A 17,461-nucleotide genomic window follows, 5' to 3' on the forward strand; every position below is an offset into this window, starting at 1 on the left:
ATGATGGGAGAGTGTTCTGGGGGAGGGGAACTTGGCCTGAAAAGCTCCCTTTGGAGAGCGACAGTTCAGCTGGGGAAGAGAAGAGGCCAGGCCAGGTGGGAAGGAGGTTGGGTGGTGAGAAAAATGGGGACCTATGGACAGGGCTACGGCCGGTACCCCAGATGAGAAGGTGGTGGCCTGGGCAGAAGAATGGGAAGAAGGATGGTAGGACTTGGGATGGGGCAGGCAGGACAGATGTGGAGGATGCTGCGTGCTCTGGAGACGTGAGGCTTGCGCCATTCCCAATCCTTCCTGAGAAACTTTTGTGCTCTCCCGAGTCCCCGCCCTGCTGAACACAGTAGACCTGGCTGTGGTGAGGTGCAAAGGGGAGGGGGAGAGGGAGCCTGGACCACGACTCCCACAAACCACTGGGGGATGAGCCCAGGGGCCCCTGTTCTAGGGCGTGGCATGGGAGGGGTGGTCTGTAGAACCCCCGTGCCTTCTTAAGAGAAGTGTGAGTGAAGCCAGGTGTCAGGGTGGATGACCCTCTTCTGTGTCCAGGCCTCAGGATAAAAACAAACCCTGGACAAACCCCTAAGATACCACCCAGAGAACTGTGGGCTCCTGAGTTCAGCAAGCTGCCTGGAATGGGTGCAGCATGGCCAGGAAGGGGCCCCAGGGGAGGTGGTGTTGTTGTGGGCCCTGAGAATAAGTGGGAACCACCCCGAAACAGGAACAATCAGGGCAAACAGTTGCTTGAAATGGTGGGAAAGGCCCGGCCAGGGTGGGAACAGGCAAGTAAGGCCCAAGTGTGTGGATGTCAGGGAGGCTAACAAGGGCCTTGTAACACCTGATGATCAATTGAACTTGATCCCGGGAGAGAGATGCGGTCCAGAGGATCCCAACCTTGGCCCAGGCCACCTGCCATTCTGCTGGGGGCCTGAGGTCACCAGGGTCATGGGATGGTCTGGATCCCCCAGTTATCTCGAAGAACGCTAACAGGCTGTGCTTGGGGAGACAGCTTGGGGAGTTTATTTGGCTTCATTGGATCCTGAGGCCATGGCCCCAGCCCTGGCCAGGGCAGCAGGAAGGCACCCGGAGAGCCCTGGCCCCAGATGACCCCCAGGGCAGGGGGGCCCAGGCACTAAGCCCAGGGGCAGGGGACACAGTAGTAGGATTTGGTCAAAAGTGCTGGTGACAGCTAAGGCTGGCCCCTCTCCCCTGCACCTCCCTGCTTCCCTGCACCGCCCCCGGGGGGCAATTCCCTGAGACAGGCCCTGGTCCTCCCAACCAGCTGGGTACAGTGTCGGGCCCCAGTGGGGCGGGTAAGTCGGGGGACCCACCCATTGCAGGTGTGTGTCGGGGGTGCAGGCCCCCCATCCAGTGTGAAGGCTTCCTGTGCAGTGTAGTGTTCCTGACCCCCAGAGGGGGCGGCGTCCCTGGGCGAGACCAAGGCAGCTGGAGAGACTGGCCTGGCTCCTATTCCAGTGTATGCTGAGGCTTCTCCAGGGTGGTGGGCGAGCAGCCAGCCGGCTCAGGGCCCTGCCTCTGGTGCCCACGGGGCCTGGGCACCCACGTCTTTGGTCTGCGCCCTGCAGTCCTGAGGGGCCCCTCGGAAGGGGTTGGCAGGCGGAGAGTCCCAGAAGGGGTCTGAGTCTGGGAACAAGGTCCAGGGTGCCCGTCGGGGCGCAGGCTGTGGCGAGGGCAGGGGTGAAGGCCGTGGCCCAGCGGACACAAAGCTCCATGGGTCGATGCGGCTGCGGAGGGGTGAGGGCCGAGGTCGACTGATGAGGCCCAGAGGCGGCGAGCGCGGGGTCCCTGGGGTGCCAGGAGCAGAGCGTGATATCCCCGGCGGCGGTGAGACGGCGCTGGCTATTCAATGAAGGGGAGGGGGCCCAGGTCAGGCAGTCACCGGCTCCTGGGTGTCCCCAGGGGGCACTGCCCTGCTCTGGGCTTCAGTTTGCTCATGGCAGTGAGCTCTGGGATTCAAGACTTCTATAACCCTTCCTGCTCCATGGTGCTGCGATTTAGCAGTTAAGAGTGAGAAAGCCTCAGGAGCAGGTCTTGATCAACCCAGCTGAGCAGCTGGTTAGAGTCCCTTCATTTCTCTGTGCCTTACATGTCAACCAAAAAATGGGTCTAACCGGAGTGCCTAGTTCATAGCACTGTTATCAGAATTGAATGAAGTGACCTTTCTAAAGGACTAGAAATAGTACCTGATCCAGGTAAACAGCCAGTAGGAGTTTGCTAAGAAGAAGTGAAGTTGTTCAGTCGTGTCCGACTCTTTGCGACCCCATGGACTGTAGCCTATCAGGCTCCTCCGTCCATGGGATTTTCTAGGCAAGAGTGCTGGAGTGGATTGTCAGAACCTTCTCCAGGGGATCTTCCCGACTCAGGAATCGAACCCGAGTCTCCCGCATTGCAGGCAGACGCTTTACCGTCTGAGCCACCAGGGAGTTTGCTAGGGAGATCCTCAATACTTCTATTATTTCACAACCGGCCTGGCCCGCCCCGATGGCTGAACGTAGAACTCAGCTCCCCACACCCCAGGGCGCAGCTGGAGGTCCAGCAGACAGCTGCAGCCCTGCTCACTGCCCTGCGGGTCCCCACCAGCCTCTCCTCCCCCGTCACCAGGCAGTAGGCCGCTTACCGCGCCTCTCCTCTTCGCGCCGGCGGCTCTTGGCTGAGGGCTGCCCCGCAGCAGGGACACCCAGCTCCAGCAGCAGGGGCGGCGCGGGGGCGGCCGGGCCAGAGGCGTCGGGGCTCAGCGGGGAGGCTGGGGTTTCGGGCGTCTCGGAGGAGAAGCGGATGAGCGGGGATGGGGGCGGCTCGGTGGGGGACGGCGTGGGCAGCGACGAGCGGGGCGGTGTTGGCGAGGGCTGTTCCACGCGCTCTCGGCCCGAGCCCCCCGGGGGTTGCAGGTCCCGGCCGAGGCCCAGCGAGGCGAGCAGGGCGGTGCCGCGCAATAGCGCGCGTTGGATCAGTTTGGGCGTCCCGGAGCCACTGCCGCGTTCGGTCGGGCCCGGCCGCCGGGGCTCCTCGGGCTCCGGGCTCGGCCGCGGGAGGTTACCTGGCGGCGGGTACACAGGTTAGGCCGACTTCCGGCGGCCCTGAAGCAAGGGCTGACTTCTGCTCCCCTGACTCCCCCAGTCCAAGTCCTCCCTCGGCATCCCCATTCTGGCTTTTCAGAAGTGTTGGGGGTGGAGGAGGGCAGTGCAACCTTTGAAAGCAGCAGGAGCTAAGCCAGGTGCCCTGGGGCCCACGAAAGGAGGGCTGGCTGGAGGGAAGGCCGAGGGTCCACCAAGAAGCAAGCTCAAGCCAGAGCAGGGCCGGCCTCAGTGCCCTCAATGGGCAGCAGAAGATATCCACAGGGGCCAGAGTCACAGCTGGGACCCGTGTGGTGCCCATCTCGTCCCTGGTTGGGCAGCCCTGGTCCTTCTATTTGCCTGCTCTGGCCTCCAGTGGTAACCTGTATAAGGCACACAGGCCAATTCCAATGTACACAACAGCTCTAAAGGGATACAACATTGTCCCTATTCCAGAAATAAGGAAATCAAGGCTCGGAGAGGTCAGTTGTTTGTGTCAGGCCTGAGCTGAGTGATTTAGGGGCATTACGTTGTCTGAGCCTCATGCCCCAGGGGTTCCCAGGCTTAGCTAAGGCTACCCTGCCCTGGATTAAAGGACACTATGTCCTAACCTGTGGGCCTAGGGTTAATCTGATTCCATTCTAGACCAAATGGGTGGGTCTGGAGAACCAGTCATTGAGGTAGGGCAGCCTGTGATGGCCCCCCACAAACCCCAATTTTGTCAAGTCCTCCTCAGCTCTAGAACCTACCATGGCTCTCCACGGCTGCTAGAAAAAAGCCTAAGCTCCTTGGTTGGGCTTTCAGGGCCTCTCTGTCTTCCTTGGGCCTGCCTGGCGTGGAGCAGTGGGTGGGGGTCCAGAGGAAGGAATGCAAAGCTGGGAAAAACGTGAGCTTCTGCAGTGAACCAGGACTTTGCTTGGGGTCAATCCTCAGCCACAACCCTTACCTCATCTCTCTCTTTTTTGGCTCGGCCCCAAGGCCTGTGCGATCTTAGTTCCCCCACCAGGGATTTAACCTGCGCCCTCAACAGTGAGAACATGAAGTCCTAACCACCAGAAAGCCAGGGAATTCCACCCCCCACCTCCACCCCATCTCTCTCTTATCTCCTACCCAACCCCACCCCTGCAGTGGCCACTGCCTTCTAAAATGTAAACCTGCTAAAGACAAGTCTCTGCTTAAACCTGCCCCCCCCACCCCAACTTCCAGATCCTTCCTGAACTGGCCCCAGCCTGCTGTTTCAGGCCTGGGAGTCCCTGGCTCTCAAGTCCTTCAGTGAATTCCAACCAGGATTCCTCTTCCTTAGGTCTGGTGAGCCCCATGGTTGCACACACACTGTTCCCTTCACTCAGCACACCTTTCCCACCTCGCGCTCAGTAGTCCCTTACTTAACATTTAAGACCCAGCTGAGAGATCACAGCTTCTATGAAGCTGTGACAGTGGTTTATAAAAAAGTACATATTTGGCTTTCATCTCATTCCTGGTACAGAACTCCCCAAACCCTTGGAATTTCCATATGAGAGTTCATATTGATGTCTTTTTATTTTGGCAGCCTTGTGCAGCATGAGGGATCTTGGTTCCCCGACCAGGGATCAAACTTATAACCCCTGCATTAGGAGCACGGAGTCTTAACCACTGGACCACAAGGGAAGTCCCTGATGCGGTCATTGTTGGAGGATGGGGTCTGCCAGGGGAACGGACTGTGTGATTAGAGGGTTGGAACTTTCAACTTCTACTTGCATCAGGGTTAGAGAGGGGCTGGAGATTGACTCCTGTCACCAATGGCCAATGATTAATCAATCACATCCACGTAATGAAGCCTCCATAAAAACCCAGCCAAAGGGTTTGGAGAACTTCTGGGTTGGTGAACCAGCAGAGGTGTGTGCCTAGAGGGGGCATGGAAGCTGTGTGCCCCTCCCACATACCCTGCCCTCCACATGTCTTCCATCTGTATGTCCTTGACCTGTATCCTTTATAATAATCTAGTAGTCTAGGAAGTAGATGGTTTTCCTGAGTTCTGTGACCTCTTCAAGGACATTATCAAATCTGAGGCGGGGGTCGTAGGAACCTCAGATGTAGAGCTGGTTGGAGAGGAGCACCGGTGACAACCTGGACTTACAACTGGTGTCTGCAGAACAGAGGAGCCTTGGAGTCCTGAGCCCTTAGCCTGTGGGGTCTGACGCTGATTCCAGGTACACGGTGTCAGAACTGGATTGGACTGTAGGACTTCCAGCTGGTGGCCCAGAACTGGCCGGTGTGGGAAAAGCTCCACACATATGGTGTCAGAAGTGAAGCAATAGAATGCAGAGGAAAACAAGAACTTTTCCTCTTTTAGAAGCTTTGCCAGGGACTTCCCTGGTGGTCCAGTGGTTAAGAATTTGCCTTCCAATGTAGGGGATGGGGGTTTGATCCTGGCAGAGGAACTAAGGTCCCTCATGCTGTGGGTCAACTAAGCCTGCACACAATGAGAAGCCCGTGTGCCACGATGATGACCCAGTGCAACCAAAAGAAAAGTTTAAAAAACAAAATAGAAGGTTTTTCAGAATCCCCTGTTAACCTATGTAGTTCTTGCTCATGCTATGCCTTGTATAGTCCTTCAGCCAGCCACATGCTACTCTCTACTGTACTTGTTTATTTCTGAGCCTGCCTCCTCTACCAGACTAGGCCCGCCCAGAGGTCAAGGCACTGCTGATCTCTAGCACGATGATGCCTGGCTCATTATATGTGTCAGGACATGTTTGATGGAAGAATCCATTCTTAGAATCCCTGTGACAACCACGTAAGGTGATCGCTGTTCCCCACTTTATAGGTGAGGAAACTGATCATTTACAGTGAGTTTAAAACATAACAGGGGAAAAACATGTTTAAAACAAGCAAAAAAAAAAAAGAACAAAGTGACGCTGGAGATCAGCACACCAACTAAGAATGGAAAGAAGTTACTGAGGTTGATATCCTGAGAAACTGAGATTCCCAGAAGTCAGAAACTTGCCCCAGGTAACTTGGCAGTAATTTTAATTTACCTCTAAACTCCCTGGCAGTAAGAGGTGGAAACCCTGTTGTTACGGAGAAAGCAGAAAAACCATTCTTGACTCAGAGATGAAGGTGAAATCACTTCTACAGGGCCTCATGGAAAGGACATGGCCATGTGGTAGTTGGTGGCTCCAGGGCAAAAGCTTCATGGGGCAGTTGCTGGCAGACCGTGCCCACCAATCCGTAACAACCAGTTCCCCAGGGGCCAGCACACCCAGGCAGGGACAAGGGGTGGGAGATGGGACTCCCCAGTGGTGTGGCTAACACCTGGGACAATCTCTCAGGGACATCTTTGATTCTTAGCTAGGTTTTTGACTCTGTAGGTGGTTGGGAGGTCAAGATCACTCACTTGTGGGTGGGCCAAGACAGCTGGCTGAGGGCTTGCACAGGTGCAAACAGATGCTCAGCCAGCAGCTGGGCTGGGACAAGGGATACCCTTTCAGGTAAGGGGGCAAGCTGGAGAAAGATGAGGTCCCTGCTCCTGGGAGCCCAGGGAAGATAAGGCCAAAGGGATCTGAAGGGATCTGTAGACCATGGTCAGGGGCTGCTTCTGCCTGCACATCCAGCTTGACAGGACCTCATGTTCTCCATTGAACTTTCTGGCCTGGGGCATTCTAGAGCAGGTGACTCCAAGCAGCCCCCTTGGCCTTCCAATTCTCAGTTCGGTCCCTGTAGCACAGCCTGCTTAGGGCAATGCAACTGCTGGAGCAAGAAATGGCATGGCAGATGGGGGTCCAGGGCCCTGCCTCTGGAGTCAGTGAAAGTTTTGCAACTCCATGGACTATACAATTCTCCAGGCCAGAATACTGGAGTGGGTAGCCTTTCCCGTCTCCAGGGGACTTCCCCAACCCAGGGATCGAACCCAGGTCTCTCGCATTGCAGGTGGATTCTTTACCAGCTGAGCCACCAGGGAAGCCCTGGGCTCAAATCCCTGTTCTGCTATGCGTCCTACTTCAAATCACTTTACCTGTCTGTGCCTCAGTTTTCTCCTCTATAAAATGGCACACGAGGGACCCAATAAATGTTTGCTGTTGTTATTACTGTGAATCCTAGCTTAGGTAATGGTGGAGGTGATGCATTGGGTGGGGTGAGAGGAGTGAGTCTAACTTGTTTGCTGAATGGGACTCTGGTCTGATGACAGCTGGGTCCTATATTCTGACTTTGAGAAGCAGGTGCAGCTGGGGGCTGTAAAAGGACCCTTGGGCAAGGGAGGCTGCAACTTTCTAGTCCCTGCCAATGCTGGGCAGTGCTGAGATGAGCCATGCCCCTCTGACCCAGGATCCCTGCTTTCTGCTGATCCCCTAGCTTCCCAAGTAGCTTGCAGGTGAGAAACCCCTTCTGTAAATGAAAGCTTCTGGGGAAGCTCACTATGAGCCTGAGTGTCAATATTTTCCTGGGTTCAGATCCTTAGCTGGGGGACTTAGGTAGATTACATTATGTCTCAGAGCCTCAGATAGGTATAATAATCCCTCATGGGGTTGTTGCTTGGATGGCATACCTGATACACAGCAAGTGCTGTTGCCATTATGGAAAACAGAAGACCCCAGAACTGCCCCAGATGCAGTGAGGGGGCCCTGGATGCCCACCCATTCAGCTTTCTTATCCTCTTTTCCACCTCCAAGCTCCCCAGAAAGGACTCTGAGGAAGCACAGTGCAGTAGCCACTTTTCTAACTCCACCCCACATGCACAAGTTCCTTTTCCTCTCTGCACCCAACTTCCTTTGGGTCCCAAACAGGGGCCACTGTTCCTTGTCTTCCTTTGCTCCCTAGAGCTTGCTGAGGGCACAGCAGCTGATGGAGGCCAGCCCTGCACAATGGGACCACTCTGGGCCCCCTGAGGCCTAGGCGGGATCTCCCTCAGTTGTGGGCTTATACGTCAGACCTGGGTTCTAGCAATGGCCTGCCTTGCCATAGTACCCATAGGAGTGCAGCAACAGTTGGCTGGGGGCAGACAAGGCCACTCACCATTGAGCATTGGGGGTGTGGAAGGAGATCCTAGGGGGGATGAGTCATCTGAATCCAGGTACCACGTGGCTTCATCCATGCGGGACCTTCTCCTAGTGAGGGAATGAGAAGGAGTCGCGCTTCGTGAATCTCAAGACTGCTGGGAGGCAGGAGCTGCTGGGTAGGTGGCAGTCAGGCACTCACCTCCCGTTCTGGGCTTCTCCAGGCTTGGGGGAGCTGGGACCCCAGGCCCAGCATGCTCGGCGCTCTCCATTGCTTGAGTCCTCTAGACGTCTTGGGGACTGTCGGCCCCATGCCTGCCCTGGCTCTGCAGGCTCCACTGTGGTGGGTAGGGTGAGGGGGGGAACCGAAGGAGTCTGAGTCAAGATCAAGGACCCTGATCCTTGTCCTCCCATCGTAAGAACTGGGCTCCAGGGGCAACTTCTTGGAGGATGGGGAGCGGATAGTCAGGCTGGGCCCCATCCCACTCCCATGGTAAGCTTTGGGCTTACAGAGAAATTGCACAAACTGGGGTGGGGTAGGTGAGTGTGGGTCCTGAGACTGGCAGTGGGGCATCTCTTCTAGTCCTTCAGCTGGCATTTGCTGCTTAGGAGTTAGCACAGACACTGCAGCAAACTGGGTCTGAATTCTGACCCTGCCACTTATCAGCTATGCAGTATTAGGAGTTACTTCTTTCACTTTTCTCATCAGTAAAACCTAGGTAATAATAAAGACATCTACCTCACAGGGTCATTGTGAGGAATTAATATTAGCAACTGTTAGTCACTCAGTCGTGTCTGACTCTTTGTGACCCCATGGTAGCCTATCAGGCTCCTCTGTCCATGGGATTCTTCAAGTGAGAATACTGGAGTGGGTTGCCATTCCCTTCTTGCTGCTGCTGCTGCTAAGTCGCTTTAGTCGTGTTCAACTCTGTGCAACCCCATAGACGGCAGCCCACCAGGCTCCCCGTCCCTGGGATTCTCCAGGCAAGAACACTGGAGTGGGTTGCCATTTCCTTCTCCAATGCATGAAAGTGAAAAGTGAAAGTGAAGTCGCTCAGTCGTGTCCAACTCCTAGCGACCCCATGGACTGCAGCCTAACAGGTTCCTCCGTCCATGGGATTTTCCAGGCAAGAGTACTGGAGTGGGTTGCCATTGCCTTCTCCAATTCCCTTCTTGGATCTTCCCAATTCAGGGATCAAACCTGGGTCTCCTGCATTATGGGCAGATTCTTTTTATGCTCTGAGCCACCGAGGACACCCTAATAATTAGCAAAGCACTTAGGAAAGTGGATGGTACATAGCATCATACAATTGTTAGAAAAAAAAAAGTTGTAAAATGACTGATGCTTGGGGAACTCAGATACCAGTTTAGATGGATGGGGAGGGAACCTGGGAGCAGGGAGGAAGAGGAGGAGGCAGTGCAAGGGATCCACTTCCAAGGATAAGGTTTGACGAAAGGGTAAGATCTGGGGAGAAGGACGTGGGCAAGAGGAGAAGCTGCTTACACTGGATGGCCCGGAACCGGGGAAAGGTGGGAGAGTCCCCAGCCCCGACCTCGAAGACGTTCCTCCTCCTGTCCAAGCCAGGCGAGGCCTGCACGGTGATGCGGTGTTTGAAGTCTAGAGTTGGGGGGAGAGAAGCAGAGTGCAAGTTTGTGGTGAAGGAGAGACAGGATCCTAACCCGCAGGGCCCCTCGGCAGCGCGAAGGCCACGCAGGCAGTGCTGGAATCCGGCCTAACACGGAGGCTAGGTGACTGGGGCCGGCCTCACTGGCTTCCTGAGATCCTGGATCAAGGAAATCCCCAACCCCGGCAAGCGCGGCGAAGTCGGAGAGGGCCCACCCCGTGCCCTCGGCCTTCCCAAACATTCATGAGCCCCGCCCCTTCCGGGCCGCAGCCACTCCCAGGCCGACATGCAAATATTCCCGCCAGAACCCGCCCACAGACAAGAACACACTCCCGATCCCACCTCTTGCAGCCTCCGCTCACAGGCCCACCCACCGACGCCCTAGACCAATCCCAGCGCGGTCAGCCACCCGCCTGGCCCCGCCCCACCGCCCGCGAAGCCAATGGCGGGCGGCGCGCTGGGGCCCCGCCCCTTACCGAGTGGCATGCTGATACGCTCCCCGCCGTCGCGCGCGCGGAGTTTGCTGCGCTTGAAGGTTCCGCGTCGGCGGCGAACGTGCGGCCGCTCGCGGTCGACTTGCTGCAGTAACAGCGTCAACTCACGCTCAAACACCTCCAGCTCCCACTGAGCCAGCAGGTGCTCGCGCCGCCGCAGCTGCTCTGCCTGTGAGCGCTGCTCCCGCGCCGCGCGGGTCAGCTCCTCCTCGCGGCTCAGTAGTTCCTGTGCCCAGGACAGCGAAGGCGGTGGCGTCAGGCGGGTACGGTCCCAGGCGCTCATCCCCACTCTCCGTGAGACGTCCCTTCCCGGTGTCTCCTTCCACCCCTGGGACCGCGACTCCTCCCACCTTTTCTTTGGCCCGCAGCTCGTCGAAGAGGCCTTGGATCTCGCGCTTCCAGCCTTCCTGCATGGAATGGAAGGAGTCCCGCGGCATTTCCCGTAGCACCTGTGCCTCCAGCGCCTCCAACTGCTGAAGGATGGAGGCGAAGTCGGGCCTGCGGTGGGGGTCCTGCGCCCAGCAGTCTAGGGAAACGGAGTGGGGACGGGGGTGGAGGGGGGGGGACAGGGGAAGGGGTCTGTGAGTGGATATGTCCTGTTGGGCCAAGGAGCTCTACCCTTCACCCTCCTGCCCCATCCCCTTACCAGCCATAAGCTGTGCGAAGGGCTCCGGGCAGGTGGATGGAATGGGCAGTGTGAGCTTGTTCACGGCCACACCATAGGCTACAGCAAGGCAGTCGATGCCACGATAGGGTACCTCCCCGGTCAGCAGTTCCCACAGCAAGACCCCAAAGCTGTAGGTGAGACAAAGGGTCTGTGTTCCCGCCTCGACTCATTCATTGCCATTTCACCCCAAAGCAACCAAGAGTAAGTGGTCTGTGTCCCTCCCTTGGCCTCTGCTTATCCATCCAGCCCTAGATTTTGGCTGCCACCTCTCCCACCCCCACGAACTCATATCTGTCTAGACTCCACCCAGCCGCACCTCCAGACATCGCTGCCTTTGGAGAAGGTGGAGGCCTTGATAACCTCAGGAGCCATCCAGGCATAGGTGCCCGCAGCACTCATTTGCGTGGTTTTGTGCCACTCACGGGCCAGACCGAAGTCCGTGATCTTCAGGGTCTTGTGCTCCATGTCGTCACCTTCAATGGGCTGCAGCAGCAGAACTGGGGAAGAGAGGCTGGACTGTGGTTCCAGGCTCAGGGGGTGGGATAGGGGAGGAGCTGGGAGCAAACTGTCATCGGACAGACATCCTGGCTAGGTAATGGGGGCAGTGAGGTGACCTGGTCTCAACCTTGCCAGAGCTCGTATCTGGGGCTGGGATAGAATGAGACAATAAACACAAGGCTGGGACATATTTACCAAGGGGCTCCTAGAGGTTAGGCATTTATACTCAGTGTTAGCACACACACACACATACACAAATCTGTGAGGTAAACATCATGGGATTCCCTGGTGGCTCAGTGGTAAAGAATTCACCTGCCAGTGCAGGAGACACAGGTTCGATCCCTGGGACAGGAAGATCCCCTGGAGAAGGAAATGGCAACCCACTCCAGTATTCTTGCCTGGAAAATCCTATGGACAGAGGAGCCTGGTGGGCTCCAGTCCTTGGCGTTGCAGAGGGTCAGACACGATTTAGCGACTAACAGTTCACTTCACTTCAGTAATTAGGACTCTGTACTTCCACTGCAGGGGAAACAGGTTCGATCCCTGGTCAGGGAACTACGATCCCACATGCCCTTGGCTCAGCCAATAAGTAAATAAGTAAATTGTAAGATTTGGGAAGATTTCCCAGAGGAAGTACCATTTAAGCTGAGACCAGAGTGAGGAGTTGGCCTCAGCTAGGCGATGGTAGGGGTTCAATCCCATGGACAGAGGAGCCTGGAGGCTCTAATCCTTGGGGTTGCAGAGGGTTAGACACAACTTAGCGACTAAACAGCAATAACAAAGACATCATTATCCTCATTTTGCAGAAGAGGAAACTGAGCAACAATTTGACTTAACCAAGGTCATAAGCAAACAAAGCAGGTATCACCCACAACCTGGTATGCGTGGTTCCAAAGCCAGTGTTCTAACTTTCCCCTAACCCTGCACAGAACAGAAATAGGCAATATGGCAGCCTCTCAGCATTTGTGACTTTGATTTCAAAAGAAACCTGTGTGTTGTCATTTTGTCGAGGCAAGAGTGTGATTTAGAACCTCCCTGGGGGTGGGGAGCAGGAGGGAACTGCCTGGTGAGAAAGGAAGCCCAGCGGGCACTATAGACCCCTGGTGCCCATGTCCCACTGTGGCTAGCACAGCCATTTCCAGAAGAGAGAAAGATTCCAAAAGATATCCACTAATGTGGCTAGATGTGATGAGAGATGAAGGGGTCTAAGGGTGGCTGTTGACTAGAAAGGAGTTTGGGACAAATGTAGGAGTGGATGGACACGGCAAGTGTTCCTGGCTTTGTCCCTCATGGGACCACCATACCCTGTATACACAGGAAAGCCAACAACTTGCAAATGTCTCACCAGGACAAGCACGGCTCAAAGGAGAGAGGTTTTAAAGGAAAAAATGTAAGGCAAAGTCAGAGAATCTTCGAGGGTCTGAAGAGGACTCTCTACTTTTCTGGTCATAGTCAACTGTTTTGTACAGAAGGGACATCCAAGCCAACGACATTTCTGAACACATATCCTTTCAGGGCACTGCTGCTGCTGCTAAGTCGCTTCAGTCGTGTCCGACTCTGTGTGACCCCATAGACGGCAGCCCACCAGGCTCCTCCGTCCCTGGGATTCTCTAGGCAAGAATACTGGAGTCGGTTGCCATTTCAGGGCACATCTCTCAGCAATCCTGCCCAGGGTGACAGCACCACGGAGGGGGCAGCGCAGGGTTCTGGGGTTGGGTCAGAGGAGACAGGCACCTTGTACAGGTGAGTCAGGGAAGACTTCTCAGAGGAGGTGGCACAATCAGGGTATTCACTCGTTTAGGCCTAAAGCCACAACTCCTGATCCTGCTGCTGGCCAAGCTCCCTGGGCCTCATGGGGGCATCTGGCACTGCTACTCAGCCCCTCCCTGCTGTCCTTGGCTCCCAGGGCCTCTGGCTGCTTGTGCTGTTTCCTTCAGGCCTCCCCACCCTTAGCCTTTTCAATGCCGGTGTTTCTCAGAGACTGGCCTCCCCTTGACCTTGGCCTACTGCCTCTAGGCTGTCCTGGCCTCTCCCAGGTGCCAGCTGCTCCCTCCTCACTGGCATCTCCCGTAAGTGGAGCCCTCATTCAGAAGTGGGTCCAGCTGCCCAGCTGTCACCCTACCTGGTCTCCATGCCCTCAACAACCACCTACATCCTCCCACTGTGCCTGGCAAATCTTCCTGCCTTGTCTCCAAATTCAGAGAACGGTCCTGCAACCTACCCTCTCCTCTGAGCTAAACTGGGGCTGACTCCTGAACAGTTAAAGCTGAGGATAACAACAAAAGCCAGAGGGTTATCATGAGTATTAAACAAGATCACCCTTTTTAAAGCTTTCACACAAGGATCTGACAGTTGTTCCAAAGATGCTGCCATGAATCTCAAGTTGACTCTCCTCTCCATCCGCTACCACATCTTATTCGCAGCTTCACAACAGCCTCTGGCCTGGCTGCTGGAGTCTCAGAACAAGACCATTTAGTAAGCTCTGTGAATATCCGTTTCAAAGAAGAATCGCAGCAGGCTGGGGCGGGTGGCTGGGGAGGGACCAGGCAAAGGGGTCCATGTGCTGGGGTTGGGGAGGGACTCCCACTTCCTCTGGTGCCAGGACCAACCCATCCTCTTGAAGACCAACCCCTGCTACTTCTTGGTCAGGTCTCTAGCCACCTGTGGTACCTCACGGACTGGTGAAGCACTTTCTGCACCAGTATCTCAAGCTGGGAGGCCAGCCTCCTTTTTTCAATTAGATCATCTGAAGCCCAGACAGGGGTGGCAACCCACTCAGTCTCAGGACTCCTTTGTACTGGTGACTTTTCTGCCAACCCCGTCCCCAGCTTGACCTCACACCTGTGAAGCCTTAGCCTCCCCTCCGTGAGCCCTGCTTTTCTCCAATGGCCTTGAATTTGTTCCAGCCCAAGCTGCTCTTCTGGTGTCTGATATAGACCTTAGGGATGGGGTGATCAGGAGTCACTCAGAGAAGGAGCTAGAGATCCCCCTCCCAGCACCCCCTTAGGTTAGGGCTCCCTGGCTCTGAAAAGGGACCTGGCCCCCAGCCCCCTCCCTAGACTGCCTCTGGGGAGCCCGGGAGTGGCCTCAGCAGCTCACACCTCTTCCGCTTCCCTCCCATGGTCCCTACTTCTCCTTTCTGGGAGGCCTGGCCCAGGTCTCCAATGGAGGGGGGAGTCCTTTGGGGGAGAATTGGGGGAGGTCAGGCCCAGGCCGGGCTGGCTGGTCAGTCCTGTGACTCGTGGGCCTGGAGAATTCCCCCTCCTCTCCCCTCCAGGCTTCCTCACAAGGCCCCCATTGTCCAGGAAAATCACGCCATTGTTTCCTGCCTGAGCCCCCCCAGCCCAGGGACTCCCCCCTGCCACAACGCCGCAGACAGCACCCCGGGCCTAGAACTGGGGTCTGTGAGGTGGGAGCCCAGGCTCAGGGAGGCTAAGGGCACCCTGCCTGCCCTTCACCACCACCCAGACTCAGGGTGAAAGCAGGGAACTGGGGGTAGTGGGGGTGCCATCCCTGGCTCCTTCCTCTCCCACAACCCCCCCCACCCCCAACTCTTTCCTCCCCTGCAGGCAGCTGGGCTGGGGAGAGAGCAGAGGCTGGAGCAGGGGCAGGAAGCCGGCTCAGGGGCAGCAGGAAACGCAGGAAGCGGTGGGGAGGGTGGGGAGCAGGGGCCTGGGCTATTGTTCCATTTTTTCTGGAAAGAAAACTGGAGGAAAAACAGTAGACGGGAGTCCCCTCCCCCCAGGCCTTCGGGGAATCCCCCTCAGGCTGGGGCAGGGAGTGAGGGTCCCTAGATGGCTGAGGCTCAGCAGCGCAGCTAAGCGCTGGGACCTGCACCGTATTGTGGATGAGAGGAGTGGGTGGGGTGGCTGGCAGACCTCCTGAGGCCCCTCCGGCCCAGGAAGGGACTTGGGTATCACTGGGCCCTGGTGTTCTGCTCCCCACAAGCCTCTGATCCATGGTCAGCCCAGGCCGGGAGGCTCAAAGTATCCATGCTCACCCCTCCGCGGGCCACCCGTGGCTCTCCAGTGGTCCTGCGGGCCCTTCCTCTTGCTCTTCGGTCTGCACCTTGGGCCCCAGCAGGCCCACCCACATCCCTACTACCGTGCCGGGTGCTGCCTCCTTGACTTTGCTCTCATCAGGCCCTGCCAGGACATCCAGCTGGGTGCCTCTCTGAACATGCCCTGCTCTGGGCCAGGTGTGAAGCTTGCCTGCTTCAGGAAGCCCTCTGAACCTGTCACTTGCTTGTCTCGGGCCCATGCTAGGCCATGCGTAGACCTGAAATGGCTGGAGATAGAGTGCCTCAAGTCTTCTTAGCCCTGCCACGCCCACTCCAAGTGCTGATTCCAGGCAAAGCCCTCCTGGCAATCCAGCCTTCAAACGTCCACACCCATGGCTGACGACCCACTGATGCCGGGCATTGGGTGCCCAACGATTAAGCCCTTTCATTCTCCCAATCACTCCCTTTTTACAGAGTGAAATCGATGCTCTGAGTTGAAATAACCAGCTAGAGAGAGTGCAGCCAGGGAAAGGAGTGGGGTTAGAATTCCATCCCTGACCCCAGCTTTGACCACCGAGGGTGGGGAGGAGGGGAGGGGCTTTTCCCTTTGAGATGTCTATTCTGGAGGAGCTGCCCACCACAAGCGGAGGAGACAGGAGGCACCCGCAGGACAAGTGGGCGCTCCCTGAAGATGAGGGGTGCCAGGATCCAGCATGCCCTTCCTTGACGTAGTGGCCATGGTAGGCAGGTTGCTTACAATTCTGAGAGATTCCAATTTTTTAACTTGGCACCTGTGAGTTGGGGTAAAGGCCTCCTCCAGGGGCTGGGGCGTAAAGGACTCTTGGGTGCCTGGGACTCTTGCTTTGGAGCTAGTGTGAGCCCAGGGGCACCCCTGGTCAACTGAGATGCTCCTAGAACAGTAGCTCCTGTCTCTAGTAGATCCCCAGGTAGGCTCAGCTGCGAGCTGGCAGTAGACGTGTGCTCAGGCCATGCCACCCTCCAACCACACTCCCCAAAACTCACTGTTGTTGGACTTGAGGTCTCGGTGGATGACAGGCACCAGGGCCTCGCAGTGCAGGTAGTGCATCCCACGGGCAATTTGCACGGCCCAGTTGACGAGCACATGGGGGGGCACACGCCGGCCAGCCAGGGCACGGCTGAGGGGCCCACCGGCAGCGTACTCCATCACCAGGCACAGGTTGGGCTCCTCCAGGCACACGGCCTTTAGGGCAATGATGTTGGGGTGCGCCAGCATGGCGAAAAGCCGGGCCTCCTGTCGCACACTCTCAGCTGTCACGCTGATGTCTTCGTCGGGGTCCTGGCGAGCAGCCTTCACAGCCACCAGCTCGCCTCTCCAGCTGCCCCGGTAGACCTTGCCAAAGCCACCGATGCCAATCACCTCCTCCAGCCGCAGCTCCTGGAAGCTGGCCATCTCGCAGGGGGGCGGACCGCCGCCCCGAGATACATAGTTGGACGGAAAGATGCCCACCTGGCCGCCCACCTGGCCCGCCCACCAGCCCTCATCGCCTGAGATAGCTGCATCCCGGGATAGCACCTCCACACGGTCGCCCTTCCGCAGGGCCAGCTCGTCCTGCCCGCTGGGCTCGTAGTCAAACAGGGCTGTCCACACAGGGTTAGCATAAGCTGCCGCCTTCGGGGACCCCTCTGGCCAGCCTCCGCCGCCGCCCCCGCCGCCCCCACTGCCACTGCTGTTCCATGACCCCAGTGGGCTCTTGAGGAAGAGGTTCTTCAAGGGCTCCATGGCTGGGAGCTGCGTTGGTGGGTGTGGGGGACCTTCCCGGGTGCCCCTGGTCCCCACCCCTGCTGACTGTCGAGGCCCTAGTCCCGGAACCTGGGCATCCGGGCTCTGGCCCTCAGCCCCAGACCCACGCCTCTCTGGGGATCCAGGAGTGTCGCCTCCCGGCCCCCTGCATCTCGGGCTTCCGGAGGAAGGCCACCCAGGGTAGTGTGGTCAGGCTTGGGGGGTGAGCCCCTGGGGCCTCCGGCGTCTCACCATGGCTAGCAAAGAGGGGCCCCGGCGTCCCTCAGTCTGGAGCAGTCCTGGGAGCCTGGCTCCAGCACCCCGCGAAGTGTAAGCTGGGCCAGCAAGGGGCAGCGCCTGGACTCTGTTTGGGTCTC

The 17,461-nt window shown here is 57.2% G+C and overlaps 1 protein-coding gene across 1 annotated transcript; it reads right to left on the reverse strand.

Moving 5' to 3' along the window:
- Nucleotides 1–988: 988 nt before the first annotated feature.
- MAP3K11 (mitogen-activated protein kinase kinase kinase 11) lies at nt 989–17,084 on the reverse strand. Its single transcript, XM_061406978.1, has 10 exons — nt 16,346–17,084; nt 11,141–11,321; nt 10,804–10,952; nt 10,508–10,683; nt 10,140–10,383; nt 9,543–9,656; nt 8,241–8,376; nt 8,058–8,149; nt 2,630–3,049; nt 989–1,851 (listed from the first exon to the last, which is right to left on the reverse strand). The coding sequence occupies exons 1-10, from the start codon at nt 17,082–17,084 to the stop codon at nt 1,514–1,516; spliced, it is 2,589 nt and encodes an 862-aa protein (XP_061262962.1). The 3' UTR covers nt 989–1,513.
- Between the last annotated feature and the right edge of the window lie 377 nt (nt 17,085–17,461).

This window comes from Bos javanicus, chromosome 29 (genome assembly GCF_032452875.1).
Source record: "Bos javanicus breed banteng chromosome 29, ARS-OSU_banteng_1.0, whole genome shotgun sequence".
NCBI lineage: Eukaryota > Metazoa > Chordata > Mammalia > Artiodactyla > Bovidae > Bos > Bos javanicus.

Bases quoted from the DNA above. Each gene is read 5' to 3' on its own strand.
- MAP3K11 (XM_061406978.1), bottom strand. From the start codon at position 17,084: ATGGAGCCCTTGAAGAACCTCTTCCTCAAGAGCCCACTGGGGTCATGG. The intron at 9,657-10,139 runs GTAAGGGGCGGG...CCCCAACTCTAG, and splicing joins GCGTATCAGCATGCCACTCG to ACTTCAAACACCGCATCACC. The intron at 3,050-8,057 runs GTGAGTGGCCTT...ACCCGCCGCCAG, and splicing joins CACACCCCCAATGCTCAATG to GTAACCTCCCGCGGCCGAGC.